This window comes from Cherax quadricarinatus, chromosome 63 (assembly GCF_038502225.1).
Source record: "Cherax quadricarinatus isolate ZL_2023a chromosome 63, ASM3850222v1, whole genome shotgun sequence".
NCBI classification, from domain to species: domain Eukaryota; kingdom Metazoa; phylum Arthropoda; class Malacostraca; order Decapoda; family Parastacidae; genus Cherax; species Cherax quadricarinatus.
In genome coordinates, this window is record NC_091354.1 from 18,704,747 (window position 1) to 18,725,090 (window position 20,344).

The following is a 20,344-nucleotide window of genomic DNA, read 5'->3' on the forward strand; positions in this document are numbered from 1 at the left end:
TAAAGCAGCTGGGATTGATGGGATAAAGATAGAAATGTTAAAAGCTGGTAGAGAAATGTTAAAAGCTGGTAGAGATATAGTTTTGGAGTGGTTAGTGTTTTTATTTAATAAATGTATGGAAGAGGGTAAGGTACCTAGGGATTGGCAGAGAGCATGCATAGTTCCTCTGTATAAAGGCAAAGGGGACAAAATAGAGTGTAAAAATTATAGGGGAATAGGTCTGTTGAGTATACCTGGTAAACTGTATGGTAGAGTTATTATTGAAAGAATTAAGAGTAAGATGGAGAGCAGGATAGCAGATGAACAGGGAGGCTTTAGGAAGGGTAGGGGGTGTAGACCAAGTGTTTGCAGTGAAACATTTAGGTGAACAGTATTTAGATAAGGGTAAAGAGGTTTTTGTGGCATTTATGGATTTGGAAAAGACATATGATGAGGTGGATAGGGGGGCAATGTGGTAGATGTGGCAAATGTATGGAATAAGAGGTAGGTTATTGAAATCAGTGAAGAGTTTTTACGAGGATAGTGAGGCTCAGGTTAGAGTGTAGGTGAGAGGGAGATTACTTCCCAGTAAAAGTAGGCCTTAGACAAGGATGTGTGATGTTACCATGGTTGATCAATATATTTATAGATGGAGTTATAAGAGAAGTGAATGCTCGGGTATTGGCAAGAGGTGTGGGGATAAGTGGAACTAAACAAGAACAAGAACTAGTAAGAAAATATAAGAAAACCCAAAGGAGTGTGTATATATATGCTTGTACATGCATGTGTAGTGTGACCACAATGTAAGTAGAAGTAGCAAGACATACCTGAAATCTTCCATGTTTATGAGACAGAAAAAAAGACATCAGCAATCCTACCATCATGTAAAACAATTACAGGGTTTCGTTTTATAGTCACTTGGCAGGACGGTAGTACCTCCCTGGGCGGTTGCTGTCTACCAACCTACTACCTCGAATCATATTTATGGTATATAATGCTGACAGGTTTGAGTAAGACACCTGCAACACTTGATACTACAAGGACTGAGCATCTCAAAATTACCACACTTATGACATGAACTTTGCTACATTATGATAGTTTGCATTTCACTGATAGTCATCCTTCCTCTCAGGGTTCGTCAACTCAAATTCCATGGAGAACGAGAAGAAGAATTGGATGACATTCTTCTTATGGTGTCTGCATTTGGCCTCTTTGCATATGCTGTTTTCTCGACAGTTGCTGGGTCTCTCTCTGCCTATACTAAGGAGCCAAATTTGCTTGTCATGGTTACTGGAATACTTTCTGTACTTCAGGTAAGTTTTAAGAAATAATTCTAAATAATCTGTTAGATAAATTGATATGTAAAGTTCTCAGACGCCATTGCCAAGTTTCATGTTTTCTCATTTCTTTCCTAACCACGCCCCTTACCTTTAATAGTTAATTATTTGTTTTGTGATGATTGGCTCGGCATACTTGCTGGTTATCAATGAGCCGTCCCTGGGTCGATTTTTTGCTCTGAGTTACAAGCCAACATATGAGTTATGAGCCAGCTCCCCCTGCTTCCCCATCAAAGCAAAACCTGGACACCTCACTTGTTTATAGGACCCATGCTTAGAAAAATGAAATTTGGCCAAATGACTGTCAAAAATGTAAGCAGAGCATGAGAGAACTGCTCCCACAGAGAAGTAAACAGTGCACTGAGTTGGTGGCATTTGTTATTATAATAATAATAATAATTATTATTAATTTAGATAACTAGAGCACAGATCCAATTCCCTAGATCAAGAGCCCCTCACCAGCATCAAGGTTCCTTGACACGTGAGGGGCTTTTGATCTAGGGAATTGGATCTGTGTTCCAGTTACCTAAATTAATAATAATAATATTATTATTATTATTATTATTATTATTTTTATTAACACATCGGCCAATTCCCACCAAGGCAGGGTGGCCCAAAAATGAAAAACTTTCATCATTATTAACTCCATCACTGTCTTGCCAGAGGGGTGCTTTACACTACAGTTATAAAACTGCAACATTAACACCCCTCCTTCAGAGTGCAGACATAGTACTTCCCATCTCTAGGACTCAAGTCTGGCCTGCTGGCTTCCTTGAATCCCTTCATAAATGTTACTTTGCTCACACTTCAACAGCACGTCAAGTACTAAAAACCATTTGTCTCCATTCACTCCTATCAAATATGCTCACGCATGCTTGCTGGAAGTCCAAGCCCCTCGCACACAAAACCTCCTTTACCCCCTCCCTCCAACCCTTCCTAGGCCGACCCCTACCCTACCTTTGCCCCACTACAGATTTATACACTCGAAGTCATTCTGTTTTGTTCCATTCTCTCTACATGTCTGAACCACCTCAACAACCCCTCCTCAGCCCTCTGGATAATAGTTTTGGTAATCCCACACCTTCTCCTAATTTCCAAACTACGAATTCTCTGCATTATATTCACACCACACATTGCCCTCAGACATGACATCTCCACTGCCTCCAGCCCCTCCTTGTTGCAACATTCATCACCCATGCTTCACACCCATACAAGAGTGTTGGTACAACTATACTCTCATACATTCCCCTCTTGCTTCCACGGACAAAGTTCTTTGTCTCCACAGACTCCTAAGCACACCACTCACCTTTTTCCCCTCATCAGTTCTATGATTCACCTCATCCTTCATAGACCCATCTGCTGACACGTCCACTCCTAAATATCTGAATACATTCACCTCCAGCAAGTGTGTGTGAGCGTGTTAGATAGGAGTGAATGGAGATGAATGGTACTTGGGACCTGACAATCTGTTGGAGTGTGAGCAGGGTAATATTTATTGAAGGGATTCAAGGAAACCGGTTATTTTCATATAGTTGGACTTGAGTCCTGGAAATGGGAAGTACAGTGCCTACACTTTAAAGGAGGGGTTTGGGATATTGGCAGTTTGGAGGGATATGTTGTGTATCTTTATATGTATATGCTTCTAAACTGTTGTATTCTGAGCACCTCTGCAAAAACAGTGATAATGTGTGAGTGTGGTGAAAATGTTGAATGATGATGAAAGTATTTTGTTTTTGGGGATTTTCTTTCTTTTTTTGGTCACCCTGCCTCGGTGGGAGACGGCCAACTTGTTGAAAAAAAAAAAAAATTCACCTCCTCCATACTCTCTCCCTCCAACCTGATATTATTATTATTATTATAATGATAGAGCTTCAGTTCCCTAAATTAATAATAATAATAATTATTATTATTATAATAATGATAGAGCTTCAGTTCCCTAAATTAATAATAATAATACATAATACGTATGTAATAATAATTCAGAATGCTGCCGCTAGATGGCACACCTGATGCCAAAACATTGTACACATGTTTACATAGCTGTGGGAGCAGTTCTTTCATGCTTGCTTGCATTTTTTTTTTACAGTCATTTGGCCCAATTTCTTTTTTCTAACCATGGGTCCTAAGAAAATAAGTGCAAAGGACAGTGCTGAGAAGAAAAAGACGATGATTTCCATGGACTTAGCCAGGCAATACCAGCCTAGTACATCTACGATATGTAGATACTAAAGCTGTATCAGTTATGTCCAGTGATTAAACAAAACAAACTGTATCAGTTATGTTCAGTGATTAAAAAAACAAATTGTATCAGTTATATTCAGTGATTAAAAAAACAAATTGTATCAGTTATATTCAGTGATCAAACAAAACAATGCTGTTTGAGGTTTACAAGGCCACTGACATCATACGCTACAGCCTCAACCTCCCCCACCTTCAACCTCCCCTACCCTCAGCATCCCACACCCTCAACCTCCCCCATCCTCAACCTCCCCCACCTTCAACCTCCCCTACCCTCAGCATCCCACACCCTCAGCATCCCCCATCCTCAGCCTACCCCACCATCCCTGCTCCAAGTGTGTAAGTACATATACACTTTATATAAACAGTTTAACATTTCTTTACATTCTGTAGTGTATTATGATTTATGTATTACGATATTTCTGCAGTTAGCCTCACAAATACTCCGTTTTCTCTTACAATAAGAGCACGAGAAGATACTCTAGACAGAGTTAGACAGGAAATGGTGGACGCTTCTGCTGCTGCCTCTGCCATCATATTATGGCCTACGTATTTTATTCATTCTAGAGTATATATCATGTTTCTGTGTTAATTATATTATTTATTATGTCATATTAGATGAATTGTGATAGATAAATAAGCTGTACAGTTGATATTAGTGTCATATGCAAGCATTCTGTCTTGTCACCAGAGTGCAGGAATGGATTAATGGCTTTTCAGTTAATTTAAATGAGGAAAATTGATTTGATATATGAGTAAATTGAGTTACAAGCTAGGTCACAGAATGGATTAAACTCGTAAGTCAAGGTTCCACTGTATCTTGTAGGTCTTTACCTGACACTAACAAAGCACTCTCATCTATATACAGTAGGAGTTTGCACTTGACACTGATGGGCATGTCGTTTATATAACATGGGAATAATACGGGACCCGGAATACCACTTTGGGGAACACCACATGCTATCAGCAGGGGTTCTGATTCTGTTTTGTTGATTTTTGACAATTTGTTTCCTGTTGCTAAGGTAGGACTTAAACCAGTCGTCGGAACCTATGCCGATAGCTTGAAGTTTCTTATATAATATATTGTGGTAGTCAGTATCGAAGGCCTTTTGCAAGTCTAAGGTTACCATTTCTGAGGTTCCTTATCAACATGTCAATTTTCATGTAATTCATCAGATTAATTAGGGAGGTGTTGGTTGAGTAAGATCTCCTAAAGCCTGATTTTTGACTATGGAGAATGTTGTCATCAAGATACGGGTCCAGCATCACTGAGACCTGTAGTGTGCTGGATTATTGAATTTGCTGGATTACAGAGTGGTTAGGTTAGAATACACTTAATAAAGTTAATCAGCTTGACTTACACAAGAAAGTTCATTGAACATCATCAAAAATGGAACATTTGCACTACTTTAAGCTCAATTTCAAGGTACTTTTTGTCGTGAAACCAATCAAAATCATATCTGTTTCTGTAATATGGCTTCCAGTCTATCAAATGAGACCACAAAAACGAGAATACAACCATAAAAACCACACAAAAATATACTGCTAAGAGGCAGCTAATGGCTGAGAAGTGAACTCCGTTATTTATTGTCCAAATTTTTTTTCATTTTTGGTGTACGTTAAGAAGCATCTTTCCATCATAAATTGCCCAAGTTTCAATAAGATAACCCAACGAACAACTGAGAAAAAAATATTTACCAAAAATCATATATGGCAACCCAAGCCAGGTACTGGAAATAAGTCACTGTCTGACTTTTTTGGGTTACCCTCGGTTCTGTATACATATGCTGCTATGTATGATAATCTATGTAACTGTATTTGTGTATACCTGAATAAACTTACTTCTATTCTATCGACTGAGTACAAGAAACCGCCCATTCACCTATTTCAACTACCCAATAAAGTGGTCAGAAATTAGCAATTTGGCCAATTTCACACAAATTTCAAAATAGGGTAAACAATGCAGACATTCCTGGTACTAAAATAACATTTTCTCTGTTCATTAGTCACGTCTCCAGTCCCCTCTTATATTACTCTGGCTTACCATGAGAAGGTATGTAGTCAGGAGCAGGAATGGCTGTTGTGGTGGCCTTATACACCCAAACAACAACAATGACCGCTGCCGCACTATCACACTATCACTAGCCACATACATAATGACATATTTCATTCATTCTTGTGTATATATCATGTTTCTATGTTATTAATATTGTTTATTATGTCATATTAGATGAATTGTGATAGATTAATAAGCCGTATAGTTGATATTAGGGAAATATTGAAGTATTTTGTCATGCCTGGAATTCCACTGGAACGGATTCCATTTCACTTAATTTAAATGAGGAAAATTGACTCAACAAATGAGCAAATCGAGATGTGAACAAGGTCACGGAATGGATTAAACTCATAAATAGAGGTTCCATTGTACAAAGATTCCTTGTTAATTATGCTTATTATGCCTCAAATGTCATTCATATGGCTGAAATTTGGCATTTTTCCTTAACTTGTAAGCAGACCTCCTTTTTTTTTTTTTCCTTTAGGCTTTTTCTACTATTTATTGAATTAATTTAGTTTGATAACTTTATTATGCACCCAATACTCATTTTGCACCTATTGGTTCTAGGAGCTGCACCTCAACATTTTGCTAGCTAAGAAATTATGGTAGTAATGAACTGAAGAAACCACTTGCAGCAAAATGTTTCCTCAATGAACTGTTCATATGTCTATATACAAAATTATTTATCAACGAGTCCATTACATACTTTATGAATTCAGCCAATGAAACATAAATCATGTCACTCAAACAATGTGTGTCCAACTGGCCCATCTAATACGTGTTCATGAATGCACTGACATTAGTTATACAATTACATATTACAATAATGCAGTAGTCTGCATAACAGTAAATCTACTATTTATTGTGCAAATAAAAATTCAAATAGAAACCAAGTGTAATATAGGAGAAACTTTGGAACATAACTAATGAACAGAGGAAATGTTGTTTTAGTGCCAGAACTTTCTACATTGTTTATTCTGGACTCTATTTTTAAAATGGCATTTTTTTTATTCTGTATTAAATTGGCCAAATTACCAATTTCCAATCACTTTATTGAGTAATTGAAATAGTTTAATGGGCAGTTTCTTGTGCTCAGTTGACACAACACAAGCCTAGTATGAGCCAACAGGCCTCCTGCAGTGTTCCTCCTTTCTTATATTCTTATGGTCAACTGGAACAATGGAATTGGCCTGAAGCAGGACCCAAAATGGGCAAAATTGCCAGCTTTGCAAAAGCATAATTCCAACAATTTTTTCATCATTTCGTGCCTTTGGTTTCATAATTTTTTTTTTTTTTTTTTTGGGGGGGGGGATTCATTCACCCTGTCGACAAATTTCAGATTGGGGGTCTGAACCCTCAGAGGGTTAAGGTGTAAAGCAGTTAATAAAATAAGTTTGTTAATTGCAGGTGATAATTCAGATGGTATTCATAAAGGACACTCAGCGTCGTCAGGTTTCCCTGCCAGAACACGAACGGACTAAACCTGGCCGTCAGGTTGTTACGTTCCTGCTTATCTGTAACCTAACGATGTGGGTCATCTACACCTTTGAAACTCAGAAAGTGGAAGCAAATCCAGTTCAGGTTTGTAATTTTCTTTTCATTTGTATTTTATATTACACAGACTAGGTTTCAATTTATAAGCTGAAATTTTAAAGTTGGATCACTTTCATCTTGAAAAGACAATACAAGGTGCAATACAATAGAACCTTGGCAACAAGAGTGTTTTGCCTTGGGTTTTACACTCTTCAAATTTGTTCAGGACTAAAAAAGTGAATTTCTAATAAAAGCATGTTGAGTTGACTGAATAGGAAAATGGCAGACCCTCTAGTATTACATAGATTATGCTGACAAAAATTGGTACTATTCAAAGTGAAGAATCTTTCTTTCTTTCAACACACCAGCCGTATCCCACCGAGGCGGGGTGGCCCAAAAGGAAAAACAAAAGTTTCTCCTTTCACATTTAGTAATATATACAGGAGAAGGGGTTACTAGCCCCTTGCTCCTGGCATTTTAGTCGCCTCTTACAACACGCATAGCTTACGGAGGAAGAATTCTGTTCCACTTCCCCATGGAGATAAGAGGAAATAAACAAGAACAAGAGCTAGTAAGAAACTAGAAGAAAACCCAGAGGGGTGTGTATACATATGCTTGTACATGTATGTGTAGTGTGACCTAAGTGTAAGCAGAAGTAGCAAGACGTACCTGAAACCTTGCATATTTATGAGACAGAAAAAACACCAGCAATCCTACCATCGTGTAAAACAATTACAGGCTTACGTTTTACACTCACTTGGCAGGACGGTAGTACCTCCCTGGGCGGTTGCTGTCTACCAACCTACTACCTAGGAAAGTGAAGAATATATAGGAAAAATAGGGTTATGTGCCTTGGAAATCAGATAAAGGCAAATTTTTTATTTTTAAAATAGCCAAAAGAGGTACAACAAAAACCTTGCTTTAAATTTTGGCTTCTGTTGCTGGTTGATATGCAAGTGTGTAGAAAGTTAATGTGGTTCTTTACAATAGCTATACATACTTTACCAACTGTCACTTGCCCTTTGTGTAGTATACAAAGTGTAGTTTACATGTAGTAAATATTGTTAAGCACAAAAAGCCACTAGCATAGATGTACATATTGGAAAGGGTTAATTTGGCCCTATACATTACCTGTACATTCACTAACTATACACCACTGGTCTGGGCATAGCTGGTTACTGACTCAGTTGAGTGTGTATTCCTTCCATAGAAACTAAGAAGCAGGACTTACCAAGAACCAGCATCACTGCTGTGGTCAGCATCATACCACACATTCACTACATTTTTGTTCTTCCTATTACTAGTTGCTGTAGAAGTAGGAAGAGTTGGGTCATGTGGCCTTATTGGGCCACAAAATTTATAGGGAAATTTCTGGTGGTCTCATAATCAACTGAGGTACTTGTACTGTCACTACACAGTTTTTTTCTTATATAATAAGCTTAAAAGTTAAAAAGAGAGGATTTTGTCTTGCTTTGAATTCCTTGTTCCTTTCCCTGTTAACATAACAGTGTGCTTTGAATTCTGTATGCCTTTTGCCTGTTAAAAGTGTATGGAGATGGTTTGTGTGGCCCTGTTGGTTAATAAGTACTTCTATTTGATTATAATAATAATTATAATATTGGTTAATATCTACATATTAAAAAAACTGAGGCAGTGTGTGCATAGGGAAATCTTTAAGCACATATTGAAGTGCTGGGAGCAGTTTTTCAGTCACAGGTTGCTGAATTTGTGTTATTGGTGGTCACATTATCCAAGGGTCTAAAATGCTTTAATACAGGAGTAAATAATAAGATGTGTAATAGTGCATGCATGCAATTAGAAAAAATTTTTCCTATAGCTAAGTGAATGTTTGAAGAGAACAGTCGTAATATATTGTAAGGCTTGTTGCAGTGATGCCTCATGACCAGGCGAGTACATGTGATGAATAAATTGTTGTATTGTTTTGGTTATTAACAGTTACAGGAGTGATACAGCATAACAATTTATTTATTTATTTATTTATTTATTTATTAATTTGAACATGATACAGAGAAGTACAAAAGAATACAGTTAAATGCAGCATGCCAAAGCCACTTGAATGCATAGCATTACGGGCAGGCTTAAAATTAACTTAAGATTAACTAAGCAATGAAGTATTCAGTGGTAAAACATTATTGTAAACAGATAACAATTAAGCACAAATGAGTATTACAAAAACAGGTCGTGGTTGGTTGCTTGTATTTATTTATTTATTTATTTATTTATTTATTTAATTTGAACATGATACAGAGAAGTACAAGGAATACAATTTTTAAAGTGCAGCATGCCAAAGCCCCTTGTATGCAGAGCATTATGGGCAGGCTTAAAATTAACTTAAGATTAACTAAGCAATGATATATTCAGTGGTACAAAAATTATTGTAAAACAGATAACAATTTAGTACAAATGAGTATTACAAAGACAGGTCATATGGTCATTTACTGTGTTGCTGTGTAATCAGTAGAATGGAGTATTCTGTTAGGTAATGAAGTTAAATAGTAACAAAGTTTGATTGGGTCACAGGTTGACATTTATGAGATACAATAATGAGATACATATATGAGATACAATTTATGAGATACAATTATTCAGTATTTATTTAGTTGTGGGTGAGTAAGTGATTTTTGAGAAGAGACTTGAATTTATAAACAGACAGTGTTTCTTTTATATTCACAGGTAATGAATTCCAGATTTTAGGGCCTTTTATGTGCATTGAGTTTTTGCATAGCGTGAGATGGACACGAGGAACATCAAAGAGTGATCTGTGCCTTGTGTTATGGTCATGTGTTCTGTTGAGGTTGGTAAGGAGATGTTTGAGGGGAGGGTTTATGTCAGAGTTAAGTGTTCTATGTATGTAGTAGGTGCAGTAATAAGTATGGATGTTTTGTATTGTGAGTAGGTTTAGAGTTTTGAATATTGGTGGAGTGTGCTGTCTGTAGTGGGAATTTGTTATCATTCTGACTGCAGCCTTTTGTTGGGTGATTAGTGGTCTGAGATGGTTTATTGTTGTTGAGCCCCATGCACAAATTCCATAGGTGAGATAGGGGTAAATAAGTGAGTGATATAGGGCCAGGAGGGCTGACTGTGGAACATAGTACCGTATCTTCGATAGTATGCCTACGGTCTTGGAATTTTTTTTGGAAATTTGTTGTATATGTGTTTGAAATTTGAGTCTATTATCAAGGTGGATTCCTAGGAATTTTCCCTCTGTGAGTTTTGTGATAGGTGATCCATTTATCATTATGTTAAGAGACACATCTGCAGCTCTGTTACCAAACTGAATGTAGTAGGTTTTGTCAATGTTTAGAGTAAGTTTGTTGGTCCTCATCCAGGTTGATATTTTCTGTAATTCGGTATTTACAGTATTGGCTAGCATGACTGGGCTCGGGTGAGAGTAGACGTATGTAGTGTCATCTGCAAATAGTGTGGGTTTGAGTAGTTGCGATGCATTTGGTAGGTCATTTATGTATATGAGAAAGAGAAGAGGGCCTAGGACACTTCCCTGTGGGACACCAACTGTAATTGGCTGTGCGGAAGAGTTTGCCCCATTTGTGTACACATATTGGCTTCTGTTGCTGAGGTATGACTTTAGGTAGTTGAGGGAGTGCCCTCTTATACCATAGTGCGACAATTTTATGTGGAGCAAGTCGTGGTCAACTGTATCGAAAGCTTTACGTAAGTCAATGAAGATCCCCAGTGGGACTTCTTTTTTCTCTATTGCTGTATAAATATGTTCTAGCATGTGGATAATAGCATCATTAGTATTTTTATTAGGCCTGAACCCAAATTGACAGGGGTTGAGTATGTTGTGGGAGATGAGGTAGGAATAGATACGCTTATGGATTAATTTTTCAAAGATTTTAGAGAGAGGGTGTAAGTTGGATATTGGCCTATAGTTATTCAAGTCTGTGTGGTCTCCTCCTTTATGGATCGGGGTGACCCTTGCTATTTTGAGAACTGTAGGAAAGGTAGAGGATTCAATGGATTTGTTAAAGAGTGTTGCAATGATTGGTGATAGCACCTGTGACACTTTTTTGTATATAATGGGTGGTAAGGTATTTAAATCTCCTGTCTTGTTTTTTAGTTTGTTGATAATAAGGGAGACTTCAGTTGGGTTAGTCGGAGCTAGGAACAGTGTGTTCGGGTAGTTGCCAGTGAGGTAGTCATTGGGTGGGGTATCTGAGCTTGGGATTTTATTGGCAAGGTTTTTTCCTATAGTGGAGAAGAAATCATTGAGTCTGTTTGCTGTTTCAGTAGGTGGGAATTGGGGTTCATCTGGTTTTGTTAATTCAATTTCGCTATTTCGTGTTATCTTTTTTGTTCCTAGTATTTCTGATAGGGTTTTCCAGGTCTTTTTTATGTCACCTCGTAAGTTGGATAATCTGTTCTCATAATACAATTTTTTAGCCCTTCTTATTAGGCTGGTTAGGATTGACGAGTAACGTTTTGTTTGGTCTCTGGTTATGTGGCCCATTCTGTACTGTTTTTCGTATAGGTGCTTTGTATTTATGGATTTGAGGATACTGGGTGTTAGCCAGGGACTGTTCAGTCTCTTTGCAGTCATCTGTTTAGTTTTTTAGGGCAGTGCTTGTTATAGAGGTATTGGGTCTTTTTTAGAAAATTATTAATACATTCGTCAATATCTGTATAGATTTCTAGCTCAGTGTGCCAGTCAATGTTTGTCACTGCTGCTGTGAAGTTATTGATAGCTGCCTCATTGTGAAGTCTGAAAGTGACTTTAGTAGTGTCTAGGGGTAATTTGCCAAGGTTTGTTATGAGGAAGGTAGGGTAATGGTCTGTGGTATTATCTGTGATTATGCCTGATCTTAAGGGGGATATGGTGTTGGTCCAGATGTGGTCTAGTAGGGAAACACTAGTCTCTGTAACTCTTGTAGGTTTTGTTACTGTTGGTAGCAACATGCAGTTACTCATAGTGTTTGTGAATTCAGTAACATGTGGGTCTTGGTCTTGTAGGAGATTTATATTGAAGTCACCTGAGAGTAGTAAGTGATCTTTGTTCATGCGTGCATCAGTTATCATACTTCCTAGGTTTTCACTAAAATGGCTAATGTTTGACTGTGGTACTCTGTAGATGTTTATCACTGTGAGAGGTTTTTGTAGGTATTTGGATTTGAATTTAGCTATTATATATTCCCCATGTTCATCCCTTGTGCAAGTATTAGTGATACATTCTAGTTGGTCTGAGTAGTATATAGCTGTGCCACCCCCTTTTTGATCTGGCCTACAGTTGTGTATGGCTGTGTAACCAGGAATGGCATAGACATCTGTAGTATCATGCTTTAGCCAGGTTTCGGTGAGAGTAATGATGGACATACTGGCATGCAGGGAATTTAGTAATGCTATGAGTTCATTGTAATGTTTGCTTAAAGATCTGATATTGTAGTTAAAGAGAGTTATGTTGTTGTTGGCTCTGAGAAGTGCCTTTGATTGTTCTGCTGTGTAGTAATTACAGTTACTGTTTGATTCATTTAAGTCATTAGATAAGAGGTTGGTATCAGGATCAATGCTAGTTATCATAAGATTTATAGTGAATCTATAGTTAGAATTAAGTATAAGACAAAGTAAATATTCTGAAGCTATAAAATAGCACCTGAATTATTTTAACAAATGTAAAAAAAATGAGCTAAGGTAGCTCTTTAAAGCTAAAATAAATGAGGCAATATAAAAGGGACTAAAATAATTTGTCGTGAACAAAAAAGTGGTAATCAAATAAATGAATATAATGGCAAAATAATGAGCTTATTACACTTTTTAGCCTTGGTGGGAATCGGCCAGTGTGATAATAATAAAAAAAAAATATTATAATGGCAAAATAATGAGCTTATTACACTTTAGCACCTTGATTATTTTAACAATTGTGAATATATGAACTAAGGTTGTTATATAAAGCTAAAATAAAAGAGAAAAAATATAAGGGACTAAATTAAGTAATGGTAAACAAAGTTAAAATGACAGATAGTCACTATGATATAATATTGATTTGGGAGTAAGATCTGATTTGTTATATATAATAAGTTGAGCAATATATTGTACTATAAAAAGTAAAAAAAAAATAATATGAGGTAGTTGGTACTAGTTAGCAAAAGATAGTTAAGGGCCTTGAACAATAATATAATTGAAATATACACTAATTGCACACACAATATAGTCACTAAGATATGAAAATAGTCTTAGAGTAGGACTTATAATATAAACTTATAATATAAAAATACAAATTAAAATGGTACTTGCAATTGCACTAGGGTCTGATATAGGTTGTTAACAAGATCAAGAGTATAACTAGATTTAAATTGACAAAATAAAATTCACAAATTAAAGTACCAAAAGAATAATAAGTAAAAAATAACAATGGCAATGACTTTGTTATAATATGATAGTAAGATGGTAGATAGGTAATATAAAGGTTGGAGTTGAATATACAAACTTGAAAATTTGGCAACAAAATGTTATGAAAAAGTATAGAATAATGATTAATGTACAAAAGTAAAATTGACAGTAAATATGGTGTTTAATAAAATTATAGTAAGTAATAATGATTACAAAAAAGTGAAAAAGTAATGTTTATTTCATTCAATATTGCACTGGTAGTTACACTAGAGGTTATTTGGCAGTACAAGATAATTAAGAGTACTCTAAGATAGTAAATGTGGTATTAAAGCAGGTTATGGTAATTAGACAAGTAATGGTAATTAAATGATGTCAGAAATGTTGAGTAAATTGTACTGATAGTAAAAATGGGAATTAATTATTAATTTTAGTAAGTAATATCAATTAATAGTATTTAAAAAAATATGAGGTAGTAATATGGACAGAGAAAGTATCAATTCAGCTAATATTTAAGCAAACAATAGTAAATAAGAAAATTACATAAGGTGACTTATGCTTACTAGTAAAATCACAAAATGAGGTAGTTGATTATTTAATTACTAAGAGATTGTACTATGAAATTTGAACAATAATGGAGCAAAACATACACTACACTATGTATGCTTTTAGGTTGGACATTGTTTAGTTATTCTCTGTAAGATTAGTATCCCTGAGAAATCGTGGTAGATCATTCTCGTTCGTGATTGTGTACAGTTGACCTACATTCGTTTTCCTAACTAGAATTTTCCCATCCCGTGTGAAGCATTGGTGTATTGTGTCATTATTCTCCCGCTTAAGTTTTCTGACTCTATACAGGAGGTTCTGGCGTTTTTTGGTAAGACACTCGTTTATGTATACCTCTTTCTTTACTTTAATAGATGCAATTATTAAGTCTTTTTTCCTGTTATGTGAGTGGAATCTAAGCATAACAAATTAGCCGATCTGTGGACCAGTATGCTTTTATACTTTTTCTACCATGGGATGGAGCAAAACATACACTACACTACGTAGGCTGGACATTGTTTAGTTATTCTCTGTAAGATTAGTATCCCTGAGAAATCGTGGTAGATCATTCTCGTTCGTGATTGTGTACAGTTGACCTACATTCGTTTTCCTAACTAGAATTTTCCCATCCCGTGTGAAGCATTGGTGTATTGTGTCATTATTCTCCCGCTTAAGTTTTCTGACTCTATACAGGAGGTTCTGGCGTTTTTTGGTAAGACACTCGTTTATGTATACCTCTTTCTTTACTTTAATAGATGCAATTATTAAGTCTTTTTTTCCTGTCATGTGAGTGGAATCTAAGCATAACACTTTTTCTACCATGGGATCCTAGTAACCTGGCTTCCTTTATTTCTGACTCTGGTACAATAACACTTGTTTGGTCCTTTATGATCTGGAGAGTAATTTCTTTACTGTTCATTTGGTTCATATCACTGGGAAAAAGTGGACTGTTAACTATTACTGCATCCGATAGTTTATCTTGTTCAGTTTTATCTTCTTGGAGAGCAAAGTAGTCACTGAACTGGTTATCTAAGTTGTTCTTCCATTCTTTTACTGCTTCTTCAACCTTTGTATTAAGAGATATTATTTGTTCTGTATGGCTATCTATGACTGTTTGGATAGTCTTGCCATAGTTAGTCATTCCTGGTGTTGATAACTTTTGTTCAAGACTGAGGATTTTGTTCTCGTATTGTGTCATCCTGGTGTCTCGTTTTGTTAGCGTCTCTCGAAGATTCGTATTGTCAATAACTAAGGTGGAGATGCATGACTTTAGGGTATCTGGATCGTTGGTCATACCTGAGAGACTACTTGGTAGGTTGAATCTGGGTAAGAGAGGGGAGGATGGGCTGGTGGCAGCCATGTTTGTTGAGGGGTGGTAGCTGGGCCGGCGTCCTCCTGGCTACACTTGTTGAATAGTTGATTTTTCGGTGTTTTCTTGCTGGCCTTGGTGCTGTTTCCTCTTAGATTGCGCCTCATACTACAGGAATTGTTGTAGCTAAGAAGAAGTTGTAGTTATACAAAGCTTAGGGTTACGTTGTTCGGCTGGCAGCGGGGTGTTGCTTTGGGTTTGAGGGCAGTCTTCCTTTGATCTCTATTATTTTCGATTTGTAGGTTTCACTGTTGGTAGTCTTTGGTCATTCTGGGTGCTATGTTGGGTAGTGCAGTTTTGCTTGTAACTAGGTCATCATAGGAGCATTGGTGGCTCTGATAGTTGGAGAAAAGTACGGAGCTTGGAGGTTGCTGGTTACAGTCATTTTATTTACTTTTTGCAGAGGATAAAATATACACAGTGTCCACAAAAACACTCCCTGATTTCAAACAGGTATAACATGCAACTTTATTGTAATCTTTCACGGTAGCTTCAGATGCAGGATTTCATTCAGTTTCATGTGGTATAGGGTAGCATTAAAGGCATTTAATGTGCACCCCTCTGGTTGCTTGGTAAACATCGATGCGATAGTCCAATTCAGTCCAGACGCTCTGCAGCATATCTGGAGTTATCATGCGAATGCTTCAGTGATCAAAATTTTGAGCTCTTCCAGGGTTGCAGGTAGTGGTGGTACGTAAACTGTGTTCTTCACTTACCCCCAAAGAAAGAAGTCACAAACAGTTAGGTCTGGTGACCTTGCAGAACACCTGATCATCTCACCCTTTAGGTGTTTGTGTAGGATCTTGCAAACCATACTTTTGGGGAGGTGTAATTCTTGGCTAGTTCTTCTTATTGACTGTTGGGGGCTGTGCACTAATGTTCTTCTAACTTGATCAATAACTTCCTCTATGACTGATGGTCGACCAGAATGTCCCTTTCTCTGATCACAGATACATCTTTTCTGACTAAAATTGTTGTACCATTTCCGAATGGACTTGGGTGTAGGTGGAGTTGTATGATACTTTAGTTTGAAAGCATGTTGCACGACCACAACACTGTTTGATCTTGCAAATTCCAGTACACACCAGCTGTGTTGCTGTGGGGTGGTGGCCATTTTTAAATTTCCTGGCACCCCTGTGGTTTTCAGGTCAGAGATGTCTAATCACCTGAAAAAATGAAATAACTGTTGTTAGAGAATTGGTTCACAACATCGTGAAATAAGGGAGTGTTTTTGTGGACACCCTGTATATTTGTTAATATGATGGCATTATCAATTGTTGTAGAATGCACATGTGAATGGAGCCCAATCCAAGTGCAAGCCATTCAAACCCCATCACCAGGATAAAGTGATCAAGCTTTGTGTTTACTTGAGAGAATGGAAGAAAATTGAATATTTACTGTAGGTAGTCACCTGTGGCATCATTACTGTAAGGTAGAAAAAAAAAACTTATCCCATAATAACTCAAGACAAACAAGTAGTATAGTTTATTTCTAATGAAGTCTTCCATTGGGAGTGCAACCTTCAACATCCCACTAGCTCCTAGGTACCACTTATTGCTAACAAACTGGCACCATGTATTAGGATATAGTGTGCTTTTCCCACATGGCTGGCCCTACTCAAAAATCAAGCCAGAATTCTTATGGTTGTGAGCTAACTGAAGTGCTGCCTAATTGCCTACTTCAGAAATTTCCTTTCTCCATTTTGTTACTGGTAGCTGTTTCTTTTTTTTTTTCCTTTCTTTGTGCTTGTTGAACACAATTGTCAGGAGTCTTACTGCAATCTAGTGAGCAAGGAAAAAATTTTTGAAACCAATCACAGACAAATATTAGGCAAGAAACTCCTCTAGCAAAAATAATGGGGATTGTTAATTACTGTTCTTTAATAATTTATTTTCTTTAGTGACATGTAGTATTATATTCCAGTTGGAGTTCTTTGGTGACCTCCCTTGGACAATTCTGCTGAGATGCACACTACCACTGGCTATCTTCCATCGCTTCCATTCCACTGTGGTCTTGGCTGCCATCTGGAAGAATTCATACAAGACCCGTATTGAATGAGGTTTACCGGGTAGGCCGCCGCCCACCACGACGGTCCACAGCATCAGTAGTTGCTTTATCCATACCAACGGAGTGGCCCGAGGGGTCCCTGACAACTCACCCCCAGAAATGGAACCTATGCTTCACACACCTACTAGTCCCCCACCAGCCCTTGATCAACGCTCTGAACACAAAGTTTCACTCTTCAGTATCATATAAACAGTATTGTTTCTGTTTTTATGGTCGAGTAAGATGTTATTTAGAGTGTTTTCTCTAAACATATTACCGTGAAATTATTCAAAACAGGGTTTGCATATACAGCATATTCTCAAGTTGTTCCACATCAAAATGTGCCATTTTCAATGGAAAATCACAAAAGTACAAGCAGCAATGATGCTATGGACAGTGTTATTTCTAAATATTGTATTAAATGTTTCTAATGAGCAGTTTCCTGCATTTCAATGAAGGAAATTTAAATGTTTTTCATGTGAAGATTGCTATATTGGATTTCCAGTACTTTGTTATTCAAATCAGTATTTCCAGTGTAACTGCGTGTGAAGGCTATCAGACTCTGTGTTGTAAGTTATGCCTCAAAGCTGTAAATACTGTAGATGCTTACCCAAGCTTTAAGTCTGGCAAATGCTTTTTGTTATCTGCAGTAATAGTGTACTATAGGCTAAGTCGCATGGAGAACTCGCCTACCCTTTGCTCGTGGGTCCTGATCAGGTTTTTTTTCCACTATTGCAAATTATATGCTGTTCAAATTAATCCTGTGCATGAAATTACATTTTTCTTGCTTTTAGAGTAAAACTGCAATGAATTTGTTGAGAACAGGCAAAAAAAATCAGCTGGTCGAGATCCACCAAATACATGTGTTCAGAATGAGTCTCCGGCAGCTACGAAAAGTCACGAGATGTTCCCCTCCCCCCTTTCCCCCCCCACTTCCAATTTGTATATATAAGGCTCACTCCATGATGTGTTTATCCAGCAGCACTTCTGATTATGTTTGTTAGACTTAGACCTCCTCTTGCTGTAGGAATGTGTTTGTATAACACAGTGGCTGCTTTTTGTAAATACCATATGGCTGTCTTGCTGTGTTTGACCCAACTCGGTATTTCTCCATAGTACATGACTGTATTTGTGCAAGGTGAAAAGTATTTCATTTGTGTCCATTTTATATTGTGAGTGGAGATTGTGTAGTGTGATTAATTTCACACAGTAACAGATGACACTGCTCAAGTACCTACCACAAGACTTCTTGAGAAGCAGAAAGTACTGGAGCAAGTTCATCCGATACATCTTATTCAGAACAATTTGTATGAAATGTGTGTTCATTGTACCTGTCCCATATTAGGCAAGAGCTACTGAGAACTAAAATTTTATTGGAACTTATGTTTATTAAAAAGAATCAAGGCTATGAAGACAATAATGCATGCAAGCCTTATTTTCTATAGACTAATTGACCAAAGTACAGAATATATTTTTTTCTCTTTTTGTTTCTCTGTAGCTAGTAGCTTAAATGAATCTCTTGACGAATAAGTGAGTATTGACCATATAAGATAAAACTTGTGTACAATCTGTGCATCTCACATTTTGGGGTTTGGAAACACGACAATAAGTAGGATGACCTTTAGCAAAGTTTTACATGGATTTTGCATTTTTTGAATATGCGTAATTTTGTATTTACGAGCAAGTCACAAACCGGACTGTTCTCGTTTTGCAAGACTTGTAGCCATGACTAGTAGCTCTTCTGTGCGTGGCAAGCCTCTGTGAACTTCATCTGGAGCAAGTCTTCATGCCGTGTTATACAAGAAGTCTGGCCTGGAGATCACTGCTGTGTGTCCAGTTCATCAGCAGTATTTGTTTTGCTTAACTCTCAGCAAATTTACACTGCCATATTCTTCTGCATCAAATTTCCTGGTTGTAATAAGTAACCCAGGAGGACCATTTTTTTTTTTTCCCCCCCGCTCCCCCACCAGGTTAATGGATGCTCGGAATTCTTATGAAGTGATGAATTGTCTAGAGACACAGTGGACAGGCCATCTACTATGTTTACTGCATTAAATATAAATGTTCGTACCATAAACCGTTTTTTTATTTGCCTTTCTAATTTAATCTAGTAGGCTGAAGACATTAACCCTCTCGCTGTCCAGGCCCCTGAAATTAATATAGCTCTTGTGTCCACTTTCCTCATCCCCCCGAAATCTGAAATAGTAGAGAATCTTTTTCTGAAGGTAATGACACCAAAAGTATGGAGTTCAATGGAAAACTTATGGGATTATGCAGGTGCAAATCTGAATCCTATAAATAACAATGAGACACAAATAACCGCACGTACTCTTTCCTACGTGCGGGTTTGTGTATTGAATCCTACGCTCCATTCAACTACCCTATAAAGTGCACAGAAGACGGTAATTTGGCCAATTTTACGAAATCAAAAAATATTCCAAAATAAACTAGACATTCCTGACACAACATTTACCATGTTCAAAGGCCTCTTCTATATTACACTTGCTTTCCATTTTGAATTAATGTCAAAAATAGAAGATTTACTTTACTCCTTGATTAATAAAAATAACTAGGAATGATTAGCTATGGTTTATGGTGTCCCAATAATTAAATCAAGAGCTATTACAAACCCATAAAACAGACTGAAGGGTGTAGGGAAGCCTTATTCACCCTCAGGAATTTTGGTAAAAATATTCCAACTACTTAGAGCTCAATTTCAAGCTACTACCAGTTCTGAATCCAATGAAAATCATCTCTATTTCAGTAGTATGTCTTCCATCCTATCAAATATCATGAAACCTCAATACACCATAAAAACCATCCGAGAAAATGCCTCAGTCGCTATTTTAAACCATCCTTTTTTTTTATGCACTGTAA

The 20,344-nt window shown here is 37.0% G+C and overlaps 1 protein-coding gene across 6 annotated transcripts in view; it reads left to right on the forward strand.

The window, feature by feature from the left end:
• The window catches only part of LOC128698195 (proton channel OtopLc), a 1,090,877-nt gene extending 1,071,333 nt beyond the window's left edge, over nt 1-19,544 (forward strand). For all 6 annotated transcript variants that reach the window (XM_070098675.1, XM_053790324.2, XM_053790314.2 and 3 more), the window contains 3 exons: nt 1,112-1,292; nt 7,018-7,191; nt 17,345-19,544. In XM_070098675.1, coding sequence (XP_069954776.1) covers nt 1,112-1,292; nt 7,018-7,191; nt 17,345-17,479 — 490 coding nt within the window. In that variant the 3' untranslated portion in view covers nt 17,480-19,544. The remainder of the gene's footprint in view (nt 1-1,111; nt 1,293-7,017; nt 7,192-17,344) is intronic.
• Nucleotides 19,545-20,344: the final 800 nt, after the last annotated feature.